At 42.0% G+C, this 24135-nt stretch overlaps 1 protein-coding gene across 2 annotated transcripts in view; it reads right to left on the bottom strand.

Moving 5' to 3' along the window:
* CCSER1 (coiled-coil serine rich protein 1) overlaps positions 1-24135 on the bottom strand; it is a 1276606-nt gene that overhangs the window by 1041686 nt on the left and 210785 nt on the right. For both annotated transcript variants that reach the window (XM_077476557.1, XM_077476558.1), the window contains exons 2-3: positions 21307-22583; positions 12807-12994 (exon numbers count right to left, since the gene is read on the bottom strand). In XM_077476557.1, coding sequence (XP_077332683.1) covers positions 12807-12994; positions 21307-22567 — 1449 coding nt within the window. In that variant the 5' untranslated portion in view covers positions 22568-22583. The remainder of the gene's footprint in view (positions 1-12806; positions 12995-21306; positions 22584-24135) is intronic.

Genomic DNA, 24135 nt, shown 5'->3' with positions numbered 1-24135 from the left:
GATCATGTTTTATTTTTATTTTTTTGCCTTCCTCTGGATCACTTGTGGATATAGGATTGTATAAAAATAAATTGTTTTCCCTTCAATTGGCTGAACGGATAACATATACTAGGGCTTTGAAAGAATGTTCTCTGGGCACCCGAGATAGCTCGTGACTTACCAAGTAGGAACAACGATCTCTCTCCTCCTCTAGTCAGCCACATTCCCCACACATTTAGAACACACATAGGTAACACAGTTAACCCCCTGATCGCCCCCTAGAGTGAACCCCTTCCCTGTCAGTGACATTTATGCAGTAATCATTTATCGCTCTGATTGCTGTATTAATGTCAAAGGTCCCAAAAAAGTGTCCAAAGTGTCAGATTTGTCCGCCGCAATGTCTCAGCCCCGAAAAAAATCGCAGATCGCCGCCATTACTAGTAAAAAATAAAATAATGATAAAAATTCCATAAATAAACTTGCAGAAAATCAACTCTGCTTCAACTTCAGTTCTCTGCTTGCTTGAAAAAAATACTATTGCTACTATGAACATGTGCAGATCCATTCATGCGTAGGGCTGTGCTAAAATTACTTGTAATTGTGTCTATTTTTTGAATGATATTGAATGATATTATAATGCAAAAATACAAATTAGCGTTAAATGTATTTTCTTTTTCTAATGCTAATAATGCTTTCTTTTTTTTCCCTGTATCAAGTTTTCGAAGGAAAACAGTGACCTGTGGTTTAAACACGACAGCAGGCATCTGCGTTGTGAGAGACTGGTAAACACAGCTAATTATTTACACAAATGGCTGAACGTCCAATTTACCACACGCCTCAGCCAGGCTCCCAACAGCTTATATAAGTCCATAAAGGTGTTCTGCCAAATCATGCTGCCAAATGACATTAGTTTCCTAATACTGGTACATATTCTGCAAACTCTAATGGGCTCTCTGTTTAGAGGTATAAAAGTTGAAATGTCTGGCTAGAGAATGAAGGTTAATATGCTATGCAGTTGGGAAATACGCACAGCTGTGCCTCAAAATGTTTTCACACAAGTAGGCCAATTAACTGTATGGACAGCTAATCTGAATCTTGGAATGGTTTGTTAATAAGCAATCAAATAAATAAATAAATAAAATCCTTTATCTATAAATGCAGCAATGGCTGTCCAGGCACTTGTGCAAATCTGCTGTTGGGTCCTATCCCATGATATTGGCAAGTAATCTTTAACCCAATTCATTTACCGTATATACTCGAGTATAAGCCGAGATTTTCAGCCTCTTTTTTGAGGCTGAAAGTGCCCCCCTCGGCTTATACTCGAGTCATCGCTGTCTGCCCGCTCGATCAGCGTGTCGAGCAGACAGACAGCGGCCATTCTGATTCAAAAGCCGCGCCTCCGGCTCCCCCTTCGCCTGTGATAGGCGGAACACTGAATTTCCCAGCAGCCTGTGTTCCGCCTATCACGGACTTCGTATCATCCTCGTACTACGGACGAGGATGATACGACGTCTGTGATAGGCGGAACACAGGCTGCTGGGAAATTCAGTGTTCCGCCTATCACAGGCGAAGGCGGCGGCGCAGCTTTTGAATTTTACAATGGCCGCCGACGAACGAAGAGGGCACGGGACGGAGGCAAGGCACAGGACGGCACGGCACGGGACGGGACGGGACGGGACCGGAGGCAAGGCACGGCGGCGAGGCACGGCGGCGAGGCACGGCGGCGAGGCACGGAGGCAAGGAGGCTCGGCACGGGACGGAGGCTCGGGACAAAGGCTCAGGACACAGGTAGGCTGGACACACACACACACACACACACACACACACACACACACACACACACACACACACACACACGGATACACACACACACACAGGGATGGATGGATGGATGGAGACACACACACACAGGGATGGACGGACACACAGGGATGGACGGACACACAGGGATGGACGGACACACAGGGATGGACGGACACACACACAGGGATGGACAGGCATGTCTTACCCTCGGCTTATACACGAGTCAATAAGTTTGCCAGTTTTTTTGGGGGTAAATTGGGGGCCTCGGCTTATATTCGGGTCGGCCTATACTCGAGTATATACGGTACCCCAATTTGTATTTTCGCCCCAGCTGTGCTGCACAACCTTGATGACATATTATTTTTACATGACTGCCAAATGGCAGCCTGTGGCAGCCCCATCTTAATTTACAGTGAGCAAAAACTCCAAGCTGGCTACTACTACTGTAGTCCAAAGGATGTCAATATTGGCCTACGGCTATTGGAGAGAAATTATACATTTCCATGAATAAGCACTACAAGGATGACTTCTCTGCTACAAGCTGATCTATGACTTTGAGAATCCTCCCAGCATTCAAGCTCCTTTTCACTTTTGTATATATAATGCGAAAAACCCAGAAAGTGGTTAAAGTTGCAAAAAAAAGCTACATCAAATACAAATTTGAAATACAAATAAAAAGGCAGTTTACATGCCATTACAATAATATTTCTGTCCAGGCTGTCCTTATTTAAATTGCCAAAAAACACTGCCAAGTTGGTGACTCACCTTTTGCATTAAAGTAATTGCCCTAGAAGCCCTCCCATTCCCCACTCCGTTATTGGATAATGAAGGAACAGTAGAAAACTGATGAGGAAATCCCTCTAATCACTTTGCTCCTTTCATCCATCAGTGTGTTTATTGTCATCACATGCACATGCAGAACATTTTATTTGTTTCTAGTGCAGTCCCTTACACTTCTTGTCTCCACATTGCTGGACAGAGGATAACAGGAAGCTGATACCACATAATTTTCTAGTACTTATACAAGATGCATCTAAAACTGCAGTGGCAAAAAAAAAGTATGTGAACCCTTTGGAATTAACTGTTTTCTGCAATACTTTGCCATAAAATGTGATCTGATCCACATCAATGAGTCACTACAATAGACAGACAATCAGAGATATCATCTAACTGTGTTTAATTGTCTAATTGTCGACTGATGGACTGGTGGCAAGAAAAAAGTATGTGAATACCTTGCAATTAACTGTTTGTTTTTTTGTTTTGTTTTTTGCAAGAATTTACCATAAAATTTGATCTGATCCACATCTAAGTCAATACAATAGATAAATACAATTAGATGATTTATCTAATTGTCGACTGATGGATTGATGGCAAGAAAAAGTAGAAAAAAGTATGTGAAGACCTTAGAATTAACTGGTTTTCTGCTCTAATTTGCCAAAATATGTGATCTGTTTCCCATCTAAGTCACAACAATAGACAAACACAGTGTGTTTAAGCTGATAACACACATTTTTTTTTCCTCATTTGGGGGCGCTTTTAACCTTTTAACATGTCTTTATTGAACACACCCATTAAACAAACACGGTGCTGAAGGAAAAAGTAGGTGAATGCATAGACTAATTATTTCAACAAAAGCTAATTGGAGAATTTGCACACCTGGAGTCCAGTGATTTTGGAGGTGAGCTTTGGAGCTTTTTTGATTGACAAAAGACACTCAAACAATTTAGGATTGCTATTCATAAGAAGCATCAGTGGATATGAACCATGCAAAAAATGAGCGCTATGAAGACACACAAATATACCCTTTCACACTGGGCTTTTTTCATGCGTTTTTCAGGCACTTTAGCGTTAAAAAAAGTGCCTGCAAAAGCTTTTGAAAGAAGCCTCATCTGCAATCCCAATGTGAAAGCCCGAGTGCTTTAAGAGCCCTTTCACACTGCCAGCATCCGAAAAACACTCGTAAAGAGCCGCTTAAACTAGCGGCGCTTTACCAGCGTTTTTCGAGTGCTAGTGGGGCACTTTTAACCCCTGATAGTGGCCAAATAAAGGGTTAAAAGCGCCCACAAAGCGCTGCTGCCAAAAGCGCTTTTGAAGGAGCTTTTCAGACGTTTTGCAGGTGCTTCCCATTGATTTCAATGGGAAGGGGTGCTTTAGGAGCAGTGTATTCACCTCTCCAAAATCGCTGCAAAGAAGCTGCTTGCAGGACTTTTTTTGACGCCCTACCAGCGCATCACCTCAGTGTGAAAGCACTCGGTCTTTCACATTGGGATTGCAGTTGTGGCTTCTTTCAGGGGCTTTTTTTTAAGCTAAAGCGCCTGAAAAACACCCCAGTGTGAAAGGGATCTCAGTGTGAAAGCACTTGGGCTTTCACATTGGGATTGCAGATGAGGCTTCTTTCAATCACTTTACAGGTGCTTTTTTTAACACTAAAGCACCTGAAAAACGCCCGAAAAATGCCCCAGTGTGAAAGGGGTCTTAGCCCTTGTACACACGGTCAGAGATTCTGACGGGATGTGTCCGATCGGACCGTTTTGTCGGATATTCCGACTGTGTGTGGTCTACATCAGACTGTTTCTGTCGGAGTATCCGATGGACCAAGTTTTCCAACTTGTTGGTAAAAAATTTTCAGACAAAATGCTCCGATCGGACATACTCCGATCATGTGTAGAGAATTCCAATTGGACAAAGTGCCACTCATGCTCAGATCAAATTCCTACACCAAAGCTATTGGCTACTAGCATGAACGCAGTCCCATCGTAACGAAATAACATAATCACGTCGGATTTTCCGACAACTTTGTCCGATCGTGTGTATGCAACAGTTTCGGACAAAATCCGTCTGACAAAATCCGACGGACAAAATCTGACGGATTTGGTTGTCGGAACCTCTGATCGTGTGTACAAGGGCTTACGAAGGGTTGATCTGCATAAGGCTGGAATGGGATAGAAAGCAATCTCACAGTGTTTAGGCATCAGTACTTTAGGGTTAGTTCACCTGTACTGACTTTCTGGAATCTGCAGGACAGAGAGAGGAAGGCAATGGAATGAGTAGCTACAAAAGTAGGCATTATTTTACAAAGAAGAGCATGCTTGTTAATATATTAGGGACACTGTAATGCATAGGGAGGTTTGTGGCAAAATTCAGTAAAAGTTAAAGGATAAGTCCACCCTAAGCCCTTGTACACACGGTCAGAGAATCAGTCGGAATGTGTCCTATCGGACCGTGTTGTCGGATAATCCGACTGTGTATGGTATCCATTGGACTGATTCCGTCGGAATATCCGTCGGACCCAATTTTCCTACTTGTTGGAAATATTTTCCGACAAACTGGTCCGATCGGACATACTCCGATCATGTGTAGAGAATTCCGATCGGACAAAGTGCCACGCATGCTCAGATCAAATTCCTACACCAAAGCTATTGGCTACTAGCCTGAACGTAGTCCCGTCATAACGAAATAACGTCATCACGTTCTGAACAATCGGATTTTCCGACAACTTGGTCCGACCGTGTGTATGCAACAGTTTCGGACACAATCCGTAGGACAAAATCCGTCGGACAAAATCCAACGGATTTGGTTGGCAGAATGTGCGACCGTGTGTACAGGGGCTAACACTAAAATCACTACATCTACAGACATCCACAATATAAGTCTAACCTATATAGCCCTATAAAGAAGAAATCAGTATACATAAGTTTTTGGAAGCCGATCTGGTTTGGTCTGTAGCGGTGGAAGCTCTGCAGAGGACACAGCCAAAAAGGGCTGTGAAAAGTGTGGGGATTGACATCACCCATAGAGTTACTATGAGGCTTCCGTTGTCAGCTGCCTCCTCTGCACCCACCTTCACAGGGAAGCCGCAGGTGACAACTTAGCGTGGGATCGGGTCGGATCGGCTTCAAAAAAAGTATGTACTGTATACTGATTTCTTCTTTACATGGTTAGATAGGTTAGTCTTAGATTTCGGATGTCTGTAGACGTAGAGATGTTAGTGTGCATTTATCCTTTAACTAACTTTAATTCATGTTTTAATTAGCACACAACTGCATTAACTCGTAGAAGCAACAGATCAATTAGAAAGCAAGAAACAAAGAAAAGGCAGTGCTGGATATCACAGGTCGCAAAGGCCATGGCTTCGATAATAGGCCTACCATCCAGTCACACACACATTGTGCGGTTAATAATCAGTAACGCATATTCATTATTATAAAAGGTTTAATAACACTACCTTCCATTGCCATATAGCTGGCTTCTAAGTGCTGCCACTTCACAGTTTGCACATTTTTGTTGAGGTAATATTGTAGTATAAACCAATGATACACAAACACTTGCCCTCACACCTGTGTATCACCACTGCACTAAAAATAAAAAAACTAAGTGAATAAGTATCTCCAGCTGCCACTATAAATAAACAAAATATGCAATCAGTATTCCTTACAAGTGAAAAGTGGAAAAAGTGGCGCTAAGACAAATCAATGTGAACTAGTTCAGTGCAATGTACTAAACAGATACATAAATAAATAAATGCAATAGATTAAGAGTGATGTAAATCTATATATACATCCAGTGATTCAAGTGACAAATTGTCAATAACTCCAAAGAGTGAATAAAATAAGTCCAATAAATGAACAATGTATCAGTCTCTTGATAATTAAATAAATAAACACAGTTCATAACAGTGAACAATTAAATAGATGAAGGCCAGTGAATCTCAAATGAAGTTTTTCCCCACAAAACTTTTCCACCACACCACAGTGTTTGTAATTCCACTTCCCTTATGCTCTCGCACTCACCAGCTGCATATGCCTTACACTTTTGTGTTTGGCTAAAAGCGTTTTGACCAGTGGCGGAACTACCGCCATAGCAACACATGCGGGCGCTATGGGGCCCGCAGTCAAGTGGGGCCCGGTGAGGACAGGCGCCACGGCTCCGCGGGAGATAGCCGGCGGCTCCGCGGGAGGTCCGCGGGTAGTCCGCGGCTCCGCGGGTGGTCCGCGTGCGGCTCCGCGGGTAGTCCGCGGCTCCGCGGGTGGTCCGCGGGCGGCTCCGCGGGTAGTCCGCGGCTCCGCGGGTGGTCCGCGGGCGGCTCCGCGGGCGAGAGTGGGCGGTCCGCGGGTGGTCCACAGGCGGCTCAGTGAGTGAGAGCGGGCGGTCAGAGGATCCGTGGGAGGCGGATGAGAGTGGCCAGTTCGCTGGTGAGAGAGTGGGCTGGCCAATCAGGGAGCTGACAGGCGGGGAGCATAGAGATGACATCATCTCTGGCCGCCCTGCATCCCTGCAGTGCAGTTCCCCCCTCACTGGGCAGGCAGCCAGGAAGCAGAGAGCTGACATTATCTCTCTGCTGTCTGACTGATAATCTGCTGCCTGACTCTGTGACACAGCAGGAAAGTGGCAGAGCAAGTGACAATCCATAATGTGTGGCAGGCGACGTGGCAAGTGACAATCCGTAACGTGTGGCAGGTGACGTGGCAAGTGAAAATCCATGACGTGGCAAATGACAATCCATAATGTGTGGCAGGCGACGTGGCAAGTGACAACCCGGGACGTGGCAAGTGACAATCCATAACGTGTGGCAGGTGACATGGCAAGTGACAACCTGGATGTGGCAAGTGACAATCCATAACATGTGGCAGGTGACGTGGCAAGTGAAAATCCGTGACGTGACAAGTGTCAATCCGTAATGTGTGGCAGGTGACGTGGCAAGTGACAACCCGGGACGTGCAAGTGACAATCCATAATGTATGGCAAGTGACAATCTAGGATGTGGCAAGTGACAATCTGTAATGACGTGGCAAGTGACAATCCGTAATGTGTGGCAGGTGACGTGGCAAGTGACAACCTGGATGTGGCAAGTGACAATCCGTAACATGTGGCAGGGGACGTAGCAAGTGAAAATCCGTGACGTGGCAAGTGACATTCCGTAATGTGTGGCAGGTGATGTGGCAAGTGACAATCCGTAATGTGTGGCAGGTGACGTGGCAAGTGACAACCCGGGACGTGGCAAGTGACAATCTAGGACGCAGTGGCGGAACTACCGCCATAGCAACACATGCGGGCGCTATGGGGCCCGCAGTCAAGTGGGGCCCGGTGAGGACAGGCGCCACGGCTCCGCGGGAGATAGCCGGCGGCTCCGCGGGAGGTCCGCGGGTAGTCCGCGGCTCCGCGGGTGGTCCGCGGGCGGCTCCGCGGGTGGTCCGCGGCTCCGCGGGGTGGTCCGCGGGCGGCTCCGCGGGTAGTCCGCGGGCGGCGCCGCGGCTCCGCGGGTGGTCCACAGGCGGCTCAGTGAGTGAGAGCGGGCGGTCAGAGGATCCGTGGGAGGCGGATGAGAGTGGCCAGTTCGCTGGTGAGAGAGTGGGCTGGCCAATCAGGGAGCTGACAGGCGGGGAGCATAGAGATGACATCATCTCTGGCCGCCCTGCATCCCTGCAGTGCAGTTCCCCCCTCACTGGGCAGGCAGCCAGGAAGCAGAGAGCTGACATTATCTCTCTGCTGTCTGACTGATAATCTGCTGCCTGACTCAGTGACACAGCAGGAAAGTGGCAGAGCAAGTGACAATCCATAATGTGTGGCAGGCGACGTGGCAAGTGACAATCCGTAACGTGTGGCAGGTGACGTGGCAAGTGAAAATCCATGACGTGGCAAATGACAATCCATAATGTGTGGCAGGCAACGTGGCAAGTGACAACCCGGGACGTGGCAAGTGACAATCCATAACGTGTGGCAGGTGACATGGCAAGTGACAACCTGGATGTGGCAAGTGACAATCCATAACATGTGGCAGGTGACGTGGCAAGTGAAAATCCGTGACGTGACAAGTGTCAATCCGTAATGTGCGGCAGGTGACGTGGCAAGTGACAACCCGGGACGTGCAAGTGACAATCCATAATGTATGGCAAGTGACAATCTAGGATGTGGCAAGTGACAATCTGTAATGACGTGGCAAGTGACAATCCGTAACGTGTGGCAGGTGACGTGGAAAGTGAAAATCCATGACGTGGCAAATGACAATCCATAATGTGTGGCAGGCGACGTGGCAAGTGACAACCCGGGACGTGGCAAGTGACAATCCATAACGTGTGGCAGGTGACATGGCAAGTGACAACCTGGATGTGGCAAGTGACAATCCATAACATGTGGCAGGTGACGTGGCAAGTGAAAATCCGTGACGTGACAAGTGTCAATCCGTAATGTGCGGCAGGTGACGTGGCAAGTGACAACCCGGGACGTGCAAGTGACAATCCATAATGTATGGCAAGTGACAATCTAGGATGTGGCAAGTGACAATCTGTAATGACGTGGCAAGTGACAATCCGTAATGTGTGGCAGGTGACGTGGCAAGTGACAACCTGGATGTGGCAAGTGACAATCCGTAACATGTGGCAGGGGACGTAGCAAGTGAAAATCCGTGACGTGGCAAGTGACATTCCGTAATGTGTGGCAGGTGATGTGGCAAGTGACAATCCGTAATGTGTGGCAGGTGACGTGGCAAGTGACAACCCAGGACGTGGCAAGTGACAATCTAGGACGTGGCAAGTGACAATCCGTAATGTGTGGCAGGTAACGTGGCAAGTGACAATCCGGGATGTGGCAAGTGGACAATCCACAACATGTGGCAGGTGACATTCTGCAACGTGTGACAAGTGACAATCTGCATCTGGTGGCAGGCGATGTGGCAAGTGGACAATCCGCAACATGTAGCAGGTAATGTGACAAGTGACAATCCTTAATGTGTGGCAAGTGACAATCCAGGACGTGGCAAGTGACAATCCATAATGTGTGGCAAGTGATGTGGCAAGTGACAATCCAGGACGTGGCAAGTGACAATCCATAATGTGTGGCAAGTGACGTGGCAAGTGACAATCCAGGACGTGGCAAGTGACAATCCATAATGTGTGGCAAGTGATGTGGCAAGTGACAATCCAGGACGTGGCAAGTGACAATCCATAATGTTTAGCAAGTGACGTGGCAAGTGACAATCCAGGACGTGGCAAGTGACAATCCATAATGTGTGGCATAATGTGTGACTTATCTATCTTGGCAAGTGACAATCTGGGATGTGGCAAGTGGACAATCTGCAACATGTGGTAGGTGACATTCCGCAACCTGTGACAAGTTACAATCTGCATCTGGTGGCAGGTGATGATGGCAAGTGACACGCTCAGGGATCCCACTGATTTTGCATTATGGTGAGTTGAACTATTTCATTTTATATAACAGAACAGAAATTGGTTAGAAGGCCTGGAGGTCTGCAATGTGTTCCCTTCAGGGGCTGCATACAGTATAGTGCATACTTTGTTGTTCAAAATTAATATAAGCTGTTGCCTGGGTACTGTGCCACATGGGTGTGGTAGTCTGTTGTTCAATGGCATTAGTTCATTTTTCTTTTTTTTTTGATGGGGGGGGGGCCCATACAACATTTTGCTATGGGGCCCTGTGATTTCTAGTTACGCCCCTGGTTTTGACCCTCTTTTCATGGGGGTTATAATAGGCATCTCAGAATTTCCAGTTAAGGACAGGTGCATATCTCTTAGCCCTTGTACACATGGTCGGAGATTCGGACAACCAAATCCGTCGGAGTAATTCCGACGGATTCATTCCGGAAGAGGTCCGGAAGTGATGTTGCATACACACGGTCGGACTAAGTTGTCGGAAAATCCGATTGTACATAACGTGATGACGTTATTTCGTTACGACGGGACTACGTTCAGGCTAGTAGCCAATAGCTTTGGTCTAGGAATTTGATCTGAGCATACGTGGCACTTTATCCATCGGAGTAGGCTACACATGATCGGAGTATGTCCGATAGGAGCATTTTGTCGGAAAATTTTACCTGCAAGTTGGAAAAGTTGGTCCGTCGGATATTCCGACAGAAACAGTCCGATGCAGACCACACACAGTCGGAATATCCGACAAAACGGTCAGATAGGAAACATTCCGTCGGAATCTCCGACCGTGTGTACAAGGGCTTAGACCATCCACGTGATGAGTTCCACATGCAAATAAAAAAAATGATTCCGATAGTTTAATAAAGCAACACAACTTTATTCACAAATCTCACTGCATTACACTCACATGTGAAAACTTAAAAACATGCCACAAGGTATAAAACCACAAAACTCCATACATCTGTGACTGGATATAGGATGGTCACAGCGGATCCAGGGTGTGCGAGCATATAAGTTCTTATCTCACCCCTCCTCGTCCCCTGATATGCACTGTACGGTGTAGTGTATCAGAAAATCATATACAGCGTCCTCTGTCTAGCTCTAATGATTGCCAAGTAGCCATGCCCTGACATGTTTCGTCATGAATGAATTATGAATGAATTATTCATGGGATTGCAAGTACAGTGCATAGCGGGGGACAAGAAGGGGTGAGATAAGAACTTATATGCATCTGCCGTGACCATCCTATATCACAGATGCACGGAGTTTTGTGGTTTTATACCTTGTGGCGTGTTTTTAAGTTTTCACATGTGAGTGTAATGCAGTGAGATTTGTGATTAAAGTTTTGTTGCTGTATTACACTATCGGAAGCATTTTTTTTATTTGCATGTGTAACTCATCATGTGGATGGTTTAAGAGATATAACTGGAATTTCTGAGATCCCTATTATAACCCCCATGAAAAGAGGGTCAAAGGGCTTTTAGCCAAACACGAAAGTGTAAGGCATATGCAGCTGGTGAGTGCGAGTGCATAAGGGGAGTGGAATCACAAACAATGTGGTATGTAATTCAATTTTGCCCACTCAGGATCTGTAAAACTAGAATCAAACTGCTGTCAGATAAGGGTGACAATCTACACTACTCCTTAAGAAGGTTGGCTCTATGTGTTTTGACCTAGAGCTGATGAACAGTCAGTCTCAGTCTCTCTGCCCCCTGCCTGGGGAATGACAGACAAAATAGTTGCAGAAAGCACAACTCTGACCCTGAGAACAGAGGTTACATGTTAAAAAAAAATGCATTATTCAGGATTTTATAAACAATCTCCCAAAGATACATAAAGTCTCTTATTTAGCAATTTAGCATTGCTGTTTTTCTCAAACAGATATAAAGCTAGTAAGACCATTGACCTCAGTCATTTAGACATCAAAGCAGAGATGCCTAGCTTGTATATTAAGTCAGCAGACACACAATTTGCCAGTGGTAGTTTCATAAATCAATTTTTCAATTAATATGTGAGACTCTACATGGCAAAAGAAGATTTCAGTTCAAATCCTTACAAAACATGTCCTGACCTAAAAGCAACTGCCATAAGTAAAACTCTCTTCTCCTGCAAGGCTTTGGTCTAATCTCTTATGAAAGCATTCACACCGAGCTGAGTTCAAGAGCCGTGTAACTCTTCAATCCTTAATGACCTAGCTAGGGAGATCGGAAGGTGTGCTTTTCCAAACTAACCTTATGCTCTATCACCCCCCATTATATCATGGCTTCCCTGAAGAAATTAACTCATAATGTGCCCTAAAAAGACAATTTAGAAAAAAGTTTATTCATTTCTGTTTTAGATCATGAGGCAGGACATTATTCAAATATGTAGAACTAATGGGGACCAACAGCATAGTTTAAAATGCTTATTTTATGCTAACATTACAAAACTAATTGAGGTGACAGCCAGGTTCCCATTACATCTGGGCCCCAAGTAGGTGGGTTGCTCTTTACTGAATGCATACATCCAATAGGACCCTATATTTCCAGGTTAAACATTGCCATTAAAAGTTTATCATATCAGAATATGTGAACATTCTAAAAGCAGACTGTTCTGCACATAGGTTTTTGGAAGGTAAGTTAGGCTTCCCATGTGGATGAGAGATGGCTCATGTGGCTGAGGGATGGTTCATTCAAAGAAAGAGTACTACTTTTTATTCCAAACAAAACATCCAAAAACAGACACTCATGAATATTTTACATACACTATTAGCCACGCTTGGATATTCATGAAGTTCAAGGTTCTCAAAGGGGTTAGTGATCTGTAGATCTACTCACTGTATATAGTATAATGCTACAGAATAAAATGTATATGTTCACTTACCATGCTATTCATTTTGGAAGAAGTTGAAATAGTTCTCTGCTTTCTAAAATGTGCCAGCTCTTCAGAATGCTGCTCCTTTGGTTTAAAAGCCATTCTGCTGCCTCCTGTAGTACCCTCTGAGGATGAACGCAAACGTCTCTCAGAATAGCGCCCGTCTCTATATGGGCTGAAACTATTGGCATAGTTAACTGCAATAAACACATAAACTACAGTAAATTTTTATGTACTGGAAAATACAATTTGTATTGTCCTTCTAAGTAAACAAAATCACTTTTGGCTTTATTACAGTGTATAATTGCAGTACTGAATGGTGGCTTTTAAAATAACACAATTACATTCTAATGATTAAGTCTAAATGCATCAGCTATGTAAAGTAACTGTTAACACATCATTGGAGGATTCAGCAAAAACTTTAAAACCATGGTCAGAAAACTCCAGCTTGGGACTAAGGGGATTCAGTAATGTAATGTGAACCATTACTGGGTCATGAGTTTGCTTATTGAGCATAAACCCTGTAAAGAGCTGCTAAACGTTAACAATGTCCACCAAACTGTATAAACTAACATTTAGAGATGTGCAAGACAGAAAAAAGTGTTTCCTTTTAGATTATTTTTTAACTAAATAATTCAGTTTCATCATAATCTTTATGAATCAGAATTAATTTTGTATATTCCGATTTGTTTCGTATATTCGTTCTGAATCGATTTGTATTTTCGGAAGTTATTTCAGAAGACTTGCTATATTCCTTTTAACATGTTAATTTTTTTTTTTTTTCTGGAGAATACCTATGAACCCTAAGTCATTCAAGCTAATCCAACCCACAAAAAGAAATGGAATGAGCTGACTGGACAATATCAACTAATGAAAGAACTAAATTAGCATTGGATTCATTAGCTATACTATGATTTGGAGATTTTGATTGATCCACCTCCATCCAACAAAACCACAAAAAAGTAGGAATCATTTTATTTCACTTTTATGTTTCCATTTCATATGTAGCACATTTTTTATAATACTGAAAAATGTTAATGCAAAAAGATTCAGCTGATCATCCAAGGGTCAAAGAGAATAGCGCCGCTCTCGGTCGAATAAAATAAATGAATCCGAATTAATGAGTATTCATTCATTATGTTATTAGTTTGAATTTTATTTTTTTTATTCCCAACTGACTTTGTTTGTTGGGCTGTGCAGAATACAAAAAGAATCTTATTAAAATATTCACGCTACACACACTAGAATAAAAACAAATGGATCCGAATAAATTCAGATCATTCATTATGTCGTTTCATTATTTCGGATGCTTTCTAATATGAACAAAAGGCCCGAACTATTGCATCATGACATCCGAATGTAAGAAATAAATACAAATTAATTTGTTATTTTCGTTATAATTTATTTCAGATTCATTGAAAATCATTACTATTGTGATTCGGATATATCCGCATCTCTGAATAACGAAAATGTCATCTGAATTTTGATTCCTAACAAATTGAATTGCACATGTCTACTACCTTTACTAGTAAAGAAATCTTAAGGCAAAATCTCACTTTGGAGAGAATTCAAGGTCCTATATACAGCCTCGGCCTAGGATGCAGGGCTCTCTCAAGACACATAGGAGCAGATCTCAAGACAAGCACAAAGACTAAGGCTGGGTTTGCATATATGTGAACTGGATGCGTTTTTAACTGCATCCAATTCGCGTAACATGTGAATGTGACTGGCTTTCAATAGAGTCGGTTCACACATGTGCGGGGAGGCACCTCAATTGCACCTGAACTTGTGAACAGAAACGCACCTGACTCTGGACTGCAAACCACAGCCGCATATGTGAACCCAGCCTTGGTTGCTTGCATTTATCATTAATATTAATTTACACACCTGGCTGGACTTGTCAGATTCAGCTCAAACTCTCTACAGGAAAGACATAATGGTTATAAACACCCACTATTGCACTTATACTTTCTACTAGCAACATGAATACAGTTAGGTCCATATATATGTAACACCCTCTACCTAAAGGTAGGTGCTAAAGTAGTATTGTTCATAGCTCAGGGCCCAAGTGCAGGTCAATTTAGCTAGGCCTATGTTTTATTTCAGGCCTAGTTGTTGTGATTTGGGACTGGGAGTGTCTAGTGTAGTGGCGGATGTGGCCACCGGTACTTTGGCTCAGAGATGCCTTCTCTGCTTTCGGATGGATTGTTCTGGAAGAAAGGTGGGACTTGAGACCTGAGTGGCAGACAGCTCATGTGGGAAGCCCTGACCAATTATCTTTCTGTATTGGCAGGGGGCAGGCCTCTCATATAAGCTGGGGTCACATGCTTCCAGGGGGGAGTTCTATGAAGCAGAAAGACAGAAAAGGAGGTTTGAGGTGTTGTTCCGCGCATCCGCACATGGGGGATTCGGCGAACATGGAGGAGGGATGGAGGAACCACTAGGAAGGAGCTAAAGATACAGATCCTCATCTCTAAGGAGACATCCGGATGCTGTGACTGGGGAACACAGGGCCTGGATGTAAAGCGGATCAAGCAAAGGAAGTAGCAGTCAAGCGGAGGAGAGTGGAGCAGCATTTTGTGACCGGGGACACAGAATTATTCTGGAGGAAAAGGTAAGTGTAACAGAAGAAGAGAAACTTGTCAGAGCAGAGTAGAATACTGTGCCTAGGGAACACAGTATTGTTAGCGATGGACTGGCTGGAATCAGTGGTCCGTTTATTGCCATGTGTCAGGTCATCGGGGGGAGATGCCATGTAATCTCTGGCCTTGTTAGCACATTTGTAATATCTTCCAAAGAACGGAGTGACTGTTCGACTTATGGAGGCTGGAGGGAGCAGCTGTGTGTAGCTCTGGCGTTTAATTCATAGAGACAACATCATTCCAGTGTACAAGTGGGAATTATTCAGAGTGGTTCATTTTGTTCTTTTGGAAGTGAAGCTGGTAACTCAGTAGCTATGTAGTAAAGTATTTGCACAAAGCAAAAGAAGCAACAGTCAGTAAAGAAGTTAATGCACAAAAATACAGGGACACAAGGCCAAGGCCATCAGTCATTTCAAGAAGGTGCTATACCATGGGCATCTCATGTTCCTTTTTCTCCTATCCAAGTAAAAGCAACAAAACCGAGACGAATGAATGTTCATTGTCTTTAAAATGGTGAATGGGAGGTTGGTAGCAGGGTGATTGGTGGATTGCTATAACCAAATCAGCAGCCCTTACAGGGGTACCGCTACATATATTTGGACACAGGCACAATTTTTTTTTTTTTTTTTAGGTATTTACCAAAACATATTTAAGCTATAGTTATATAATAGATATGGGCTGAAAGTGCACATGCTCAGGTTTAATTTTAAGGTATGTACATCTAAATCAGAGGAAGGGTTTAGAAATTACAGCTCTTTAGAATAGCCACACTACTTTTCCAAGGGACCAAAAGTAATTGGCCAATTGAATCAAAAGCTGTTTTGTGGCCAGGTGTGGGCTACTCCTTCATTATTTCTTCATCAATTAAGCAGGTAAAAGGTCTGGAGTTGATTCTAAGTGCAGTATTTACATTTGGAATGCAAGTGAAATAGGCCATTGTAAGGCTTCAAAAATGAAACAAATCCATCAGAAAGATAGCAGCAACATTAGAAGTGGCCAAATCAACAGTTTGGTACATTCTGAGGAAAGAAGAATGCACTCTATGGTAAGGAAGAACCCATTCACAACATCCAGACAAGTGAAGGACACTCTCCAGGAGGTGAGCGTATCATTGTTAAAATCTACAATCAAGAGAAGATTTATTGAGAGCAAATACAGAGGGTTCACCACAAGGTGCAAGCCATTCATAAGACTGAAGAATAGAAAAGCCAGATTAGACTATGCAAAAAATATCTAAAAAAGCCAGACCAGTTCTGCAAAAGCATTCTTTTGACGGGTGAAACTAAGATTAATCTATACCAGAATGACGGGAAGAAAAAAGTGTGGAGAAGGCTTGGAACAGCTCATGATCCAAAGCACACAACATCATCTGTAAACCATGGTGGAGGCAGTGTGAGGGCATGGACATGCATGGATTCCAGTGGCACTGGGCCATTGGTGTTTATTGATGATGTGTGACAGAAGACAGAAGCAGCTGGATGATTCTGCATGGTTTAGGGATATACTGTCAGCCCAGATTCAGCCAATTGCAGCAAAGTTGATTGGATGGCACTTCACAGTACAGATGGATAATGATCCAAAACCCACTGTAAAAACAATCCAGGAGCTTTTGAAGGAAAAGAAGTGGAATATTCTGCAATGGCCAAGTCACTCACATGATTTCCACCCAATTGAGCATGCATTTAACTTGCTGAAGGCAAAACTAAAGGCAGAAAGACCCACAAAGAACACCTGAAGACAGCTGCAGTTAGAGTCTGGCAAAGCATCAGAAAGGAGGAAACACAGTCTTTGGTAATGTCCATGGGTTCCAGACTTCAGGCAGTCATTGCCAGTAAAGGATTCACAACAAAATATTAAAAATGAACATTTTATTTATGATTATAATCATTTGTCTAATTAAATTTGAGCCCCTGAAAATGGAGGGACTGTGTATTAAAATGGTTCCAGTTCCTAAAATTTGTACTTGATATTTATGTTCAACCCCTTGAATTAAAGCTGAATGTCTGCACTTCAAATTAATTTGGATTGTTTTGTTTTCATTTTATAACGTTATCCTGGTGGCATACAGAGCCAAAAGTATGAAAATTGTGCCTGTGTCCAAAATATATGGACCTAACTATATATATATTCAAGAATTTTAGAAACGTGTTATTTGTATGATAAGGCTGCTTTAACATTTTCCTGTTCAGTACTTAATACCAATCCATATGAGCTATGGTGTATTCTTGTGTAGAACGTCTGGCTCCATCTATCTAGTATGCATTACATGGGTAAGAGTTTGCCTCGTTTTCTGTCATAAATGGAGATTCAACAGGAAGTGAGAGGTCATCTCTCCAAAATTTTTGGGGATTCCCTTGTACACAATTTTCCCCAGCACAGGTGTCCCCATTGGAAGATTTCCCCTTTAGCTTTGCTTGTCTGAAAATTGTAAAATCTGGAATTTCCTCCACTTATTGTCCCTGTGAAAATGGTAACCAACAGAGAAAGTGAATCTTGCCAGACAGAAATAAAAACCTGGTCTAACCAATGTTAAACTTGCCTAAAGGTTATTGATACAATCTATCATCTTGTTTAGTAAATTTACAAAACATTTTTGACATGTGATGCCATCAATCACCCTAAAAGACATCCGTTAACTGTCTTGTTATATCATCTCTTAAACCGAATATCAATTAATTCACCAGGTTTCTGTCTAATTAAGGCTGAAAACATGTTTGATATTTTAATTGGAGGCAATGCTGGGGTTTATGACAATTTTTAGCTTGCCACAGGGTAGATTCATTAGCAAGTAATATGAATGCAAAAATCTAATTAACATGGATACTTCTGCTCAAGTTGAAAGAGCTGTGAAGATGCTCAGACATAATAGTTTGGGAAGGACAGAACTTTGAGCCGTCTGTTCCATGTATATTTTAGTAGCCCTGTGTATTCCTCATTTACATAAAGGATTTATCACTTAGAAGAAAGCAAGTCTGTCATGTATTTCATTTTTAACTAACTTAGATAAAAGTAGACCAAAGCATGTGCATGTTCAATTTTTATTTAGAGCTAAAAGTGAAGCAATTCCAAGCTACCTGGCATAAACTTATTAGATTTTATATCATCATCTACACCATTAAATACAACAAGCATGCCACCAAACTGGAAAAGTGAAAAAAAAAATAGTACAATAAATAATAGATAAAAAGTAGATAAATAAACTGGCAATTCACTTTTAGAAATGTAATGTATTTATAAAAAAAAAATACCGAGATAGATCAACCTGTCTTTTAGCAGGACAATCCTGAAAACTCTAAAGGGATGGTGCTTAGAGTAGAACTTAAAGTATACTTATAGGCAAAACTTTTTTTTTTTTTTAATTTTGGATAGAGTAGAGAAGGATTAGAACACCTGTCAGTTTTTATTGCTGTCTGTGCCCCCCATTAGGGAAAGTCACCCTCTCCGTTTTGTTCTGCTTACCATTATTAATGACAGTGAAAGTAAAAGAAAATCACAAATTTGGAGTTGTCCCCAGAAAAGTAAGAGAAGGGAAATATTCAGATGGGGACACTACTTCTGGTGACCTAGGAGGCCCCAAGGGATTCCCTTAATTTGCAGGTATTTCCTCTCACTTTCTTTTTTGGCTATAGAACAGGAAGTGAAGATACATCTCTCCAATGGTGCAAAGAGAGCAGAAATAAACCTTACACGGGTTATAATCCTCCCTTATTCTATCCAAAATTAAAAAAAAAATGTTTTTCCTATAGTTCTACTTTAAATCCACTATTCTCACCAACCTCCAGTGATACCAGGTTTGTCATCTTTGACCATCTTGACTGAATTGCTTAGATTGACATAACTTTTATACATGTGCAACTCAGTGGTGCATTCTAAAGAAGTTTGTGAGTTTAAAAAAAAAAAGACATGGGGGGGTTTAAAATGTGCAAAATTGCATTTTATGATAATTAAATTGTCTTTTGCAAGGTGAATGTAACATTCCCTAACATTTGATCCTAAGTGTAAATATCTCAAGAACATTCAACCAGAAGAGTAAAGCAGCCTTATTCAACATTTTTAAGATGGAAAAACCTTTGAAATAATGATTTGACTTCAGGAAACCCCTGATAAAAATATAATATTTACAGCTAACGTCCCATTATTGTGATGGTCAGTGGGAAGAATGCTTCTTACATTTGTGTTCATTGGGAAGAATGCCTCCTTAAAGATAGCTAAAAAGACCATTGGTATTAGTGGCTACTCATATGAGAAGCAGAAATCTTATTGCTCAAGGAACCCCAAGCAACCTCTGGAGGAACCTTGGGGGGGGGGGGGCTTGGCCTAAAACAATAGACTAACAACATTCAATCGGAAAAGTATAGGGTCTACTTTTTCCCCAAGACTGATTCTCTGGAGCAGCTAATCGTTGCCGCTTTGTCAGTCACATATGTATTCATAAACAATGCAGTAATATCCCTCTCCATTCACACCCTGGAGCTTCAGAGAAAAGATGTAGAAAAGGAGAGTGAGGTGAAGTTCAGCTTCAATGAATATGGATTATTACCAAATATGAACATGGACAGGTTTGTTTGGGATGTGGGTGGGCTTAAGAAATTGTGACTTTTTTACCTGAGATAATTCACCTATTCAGTTGATCATCCAGTCATATTATAATCTGTATTGGCAATATAGATATTAAAGGTCATTCTAGCCTTTTTCTATGCTGACCTTTTTTCATGTCATGTTTACCATATAATTACGCCCTTCAGGTAGTATCAATTCTATTAAATAGGGAGATTTCATGATAGATGGATTTGTGCTATGCATGCTAAAGTCTGACCCTACCATTTGCATGTCATAGCCAAAATTCAGAAACTACAATATGCCAGTCATGGTGAAACCTCTGCAAGGCTCCACGTACTCCACGCTCTGACTTCCAGAGACACCATTGCGCTTCCCACAGTTGTAAATAGTGGTCATTTGATTATCTGTGGACTTCCTGTAAATTTGACCAAGTCTAGCTACTATCACTGCTTTCAATAACAAGGTATTTGCCCTCTAAGAATGGCTGCTTACTGGATGTTTTATGTACCATTCTTTGCACACATTAGAACTGTAAAAATGCAGCCCAAGGGCAATTTAATTTGAACACTCTAATCAGCTCCCTGCCCACACCTTTCCTGGGCTGAAGACATATTTATTGAGCTGCAGGGAAGGTGTCAATGGCTGTAGCTTTGCACCTTTGTCAAGTCGGATTTAGTCATATGGTTTCTCTTTGCTGGTCTCTTTTCCTATTGCATTTTGATTAGTTCTTCTACAAACCTATTTGCTGCAGAGGAGCAAATAGAATGGCAGTGATGTAAATCCAGCTAATAGAGAGGTAGCTCTTTCTGCAGATCTGACATGGGTAAAGTAGAGATTACTGCATGTGGGTGAGTGAAGCTACTACTGCTAGTCCTGATTTGCAGTGCACCCCTCCTTCTCCAGTCAGAAATAATAGCTATTAGCAGCTGATTATAGTGTATTGCAGTTCCTAAGGTTCTTGTGCAATAAACTTGAGCTAAAGAAGGCACTACACTGTGAAGGTAAGTAAACATGATTTATATGGAAAAAGAGGTAACTGAATGTGTGTGGATACAGTATTTTATGCTAGTAAAATCCAGGAGTTTCACCCATTTTTTCAGTGGTCTAAAACACCAAATTTGGATGAACTGAACTTCTAAGTAATGTTGTTTGTCTGTAATACTTAAGAATATTACTAATCTATAAAACTTTAGTTCCTACATAATATTAAGGAACAAAAAAATATTATACATAAAGATATACAGTATTTTCTAAACTTCAATTTCCTATAAATACAGTAAAATAAATACAAAAAGATATATAAATACCTCTTGCACGGCCATTGTGCATCTGTGAACACTGTGCCTCAGATGAAACTTTTGTTGCTGGCACAGATTGATGAGTGCATGGAGTTGGCATCACTTCACATTGAGATACTGCTGGCTCAAATTTCTTTGGCAAACTAAAGTAATCTTTATTTTGAAACACTGGCTTATCACTGTGTTTTTGCTCAGTACCATTTTCAAGATTAATATTATGACTTGTGGACAGTTCAGACATTGGTATTAGTTCCTTAGAAGACGCACGGCATATATGTGGCCTAGATCTTTTAACATTTGTATCAGCTTTCTGTTTTGTAAGGACCAAACCATCACATTCAGACATTTCTTCTACTACATGCCGTTCCTTATTCATTTCAGTAGAAACAGATTCTGGATTGGCAGAGGTATTTGAGGTAGAAACAGGATTGCACATTTGCTGTCTTTCAGGTATTTGATTTCCACTGATTGGCAGGGAATCAGCTTCAGAGGCAGAGTCATCCATAAATATAAAGTCAGACGGAGTCTGTGGAGCCGTTGTGTGTTCAGCTGATAAAAGAGGAGACAAAGTACTCTCTGTATATTCATTTACCTCTGTGGCACTATGTAGTACTGGCTTAGCAAATATAGAGTCTGTTTCTGGATGGGTAGGAACTTCTGTGGGGATGTCTGCATTTTGTGTTGGTGATGGAGTTTGACATTGAGACCCACGCTTGGAAAACCTGTAATGGGAAGAAAATGATCTAGGGAGAAGCCTTCTTGAGGAATGTTTCACAGATCTTTTCTGCTGGTCATCTTCAAATCCAGAGTCATCTCTCTCACTTCTACCTAAACAGTTTGTGAACACGTTCTTATTGCCTGAATGTTCCTTTCTCTTTTCAAAGTCTTCCGTTACTGATCTAGTAATTTTCCTACATGAGCTAGGAATGCTTGTGGAGGTTCTTGCCTTTATTTTGGATTGCTCTTCCAATTCTAGGCTCTGCAAAGTGCTTTGGGTGCTCTGAGAAATCCCTGTTACTTGGCTAGACTCATACTTATGGTTGTTTTCTTTTCTCTGATGAAAGCTTAAAGATGGTGTGCGAAATATGCTTCTTCGTTTCCCAGTGCTACCTGAGCTGGAATTTGTACTTGAAGGGGAGGAAGTGTTTAGGCCACCAGTATTATTGGAGGAAGGTGAAGAAGGCAGAGAGTCTTGTTTTCGGACTGTGCTGCGTCTAAATATCGGCAACCTAGAAACGAGACTGGAGCGTCTTGTGCCTACGTCCCCCATCAGAACTAAATTTTGCCTATCAAAATAGAAAAAAGTGAAAGTATTAAGTGTAAGCAAGCTTTGTAACTGCTATCTATTTTACTGACATTGTGATTGATAAGGTTTACATAAAACACAACAAAAAACATCTTTGAATATACAGGAATCATATATTTAAAAAGATGTATTAGTCAGAAATTCTTTATAATAGTTAACATGTTATATTGCATGGAAAACTTTGAGCTTCTTCATTAACTCCAACTAATCCAAGGCAAAAGCAGCAAGACATGCTAGTCATCTCCATGTGCTTCATACCCAGGTCCTGGTCTAGGGTGGTACTGGGGTGGGCTGTACCCCCCTAGATTTTTAAGAGGGCATCCACTGAGGCACTCTGATGGGTACAATTGATGTAAAGGAGACTCTGATGGGTACAGTTGATGAAAGGGGGACTCTGATGAAGACAGTTGATGTAAGGAGCACTCTGATAGGCACATTTATTGCAAGGGTGACTCTGATGGGGACAAATGATGTAATGGGGTCTCTGATGGGAAAAGTTAATGTAAAGGGACACTCTGATATGGATGGCTGATGTAAGGAGATAAGCTGATGCAGGCAGTTGATACAAAGGAGCACTCTGATAAGGACAATTGATGTATGGGGACACTGTGATGGGGACATTTGGTACAAGGGGGCACTCTGAAGGGGACACCTGATATAAGGAGACACAGGTTCTGTTTAATCATCTCAATGTAATGACAGCCTAATGCATACTGGTGTTCCTTGTTCATTCCTGCACTGCCTCTGTACAACCTGTCAGACAGTATTTCCAGGTTGTGACTTGTGGTACAGAAATGAACACTGAATACTGGTTCCTTGCTCTCTGTAACACTGTTGACATTATGCCCCCTAACCTTTTATACTGCACCCCCAGATCAGATAGGCTAGATCCGGCCCTGTTCATACCCATGCCCTAATAGACACTAATGAATTATTTTGGGATATATGTTACTGATTTTTTGTACTATTTTATGGTAGTTAGCAAAAAATACATGACTTGTGTAGCAAACACTTCATATACAATAGATCCAAATGTCAGAGTTATAGTCACTTTGTTTTTTTGGTGATAGACTTTACATGCACAACCAAGCCCATGTTCTCTATTTAACATACTGAGGATTTGGTTTCAGATTGGTATAATCAATCAAAGGCAATTCCATTATTTGGTGAAATAGTTTGGTGAAATCATTTGCAACATACTTTTCACAATATCACTGAGCACTTTTCCCTACACTGGTTCCCGCATCAGCTTCACTTCTGATTCTAATTATTATTTCCAAGATAACACATCCCCATTCTTTATAATGACAACATTTCCTTAGAGTCAAACAGATGCCACTGTTGCTTAAGATCAATCAAACAGAATATTAAGTACAAAAGGGTGCAGGATGTATGCTTTGGACAGTATTATTAGTTTTATGATATATGTAACAAAAAGATTGGTTTCTTTCTTCGCAGGTTTTAACTCCAGACTTCAAAGTCAATATTTTATTTACTATATCCTCCTTCTATTCAATCATCCTTGATATTAT

This window comes from Lithobates pipiens, unplaced genomic scaffold (assembly GCF_037356315.1).
Source record: "Lithobates pipiens isolate NorthernLeopardFrog02 unplaced genomic scaffold, aLitPip1_a1.2 Scaffold_13, whole genome shotgun sequence".
Lineage (NCBI taxonomy): Eukaryota > Metazoa > Chordata > Amphibia > Anura > Ranidae > Lithobates > Lithobates pipiens.
The sequence above is the reverse complement of the archived record's forward strand: the minus strand, read 5'-3'. Positions and strand labels throughout refer to the sequence as shown.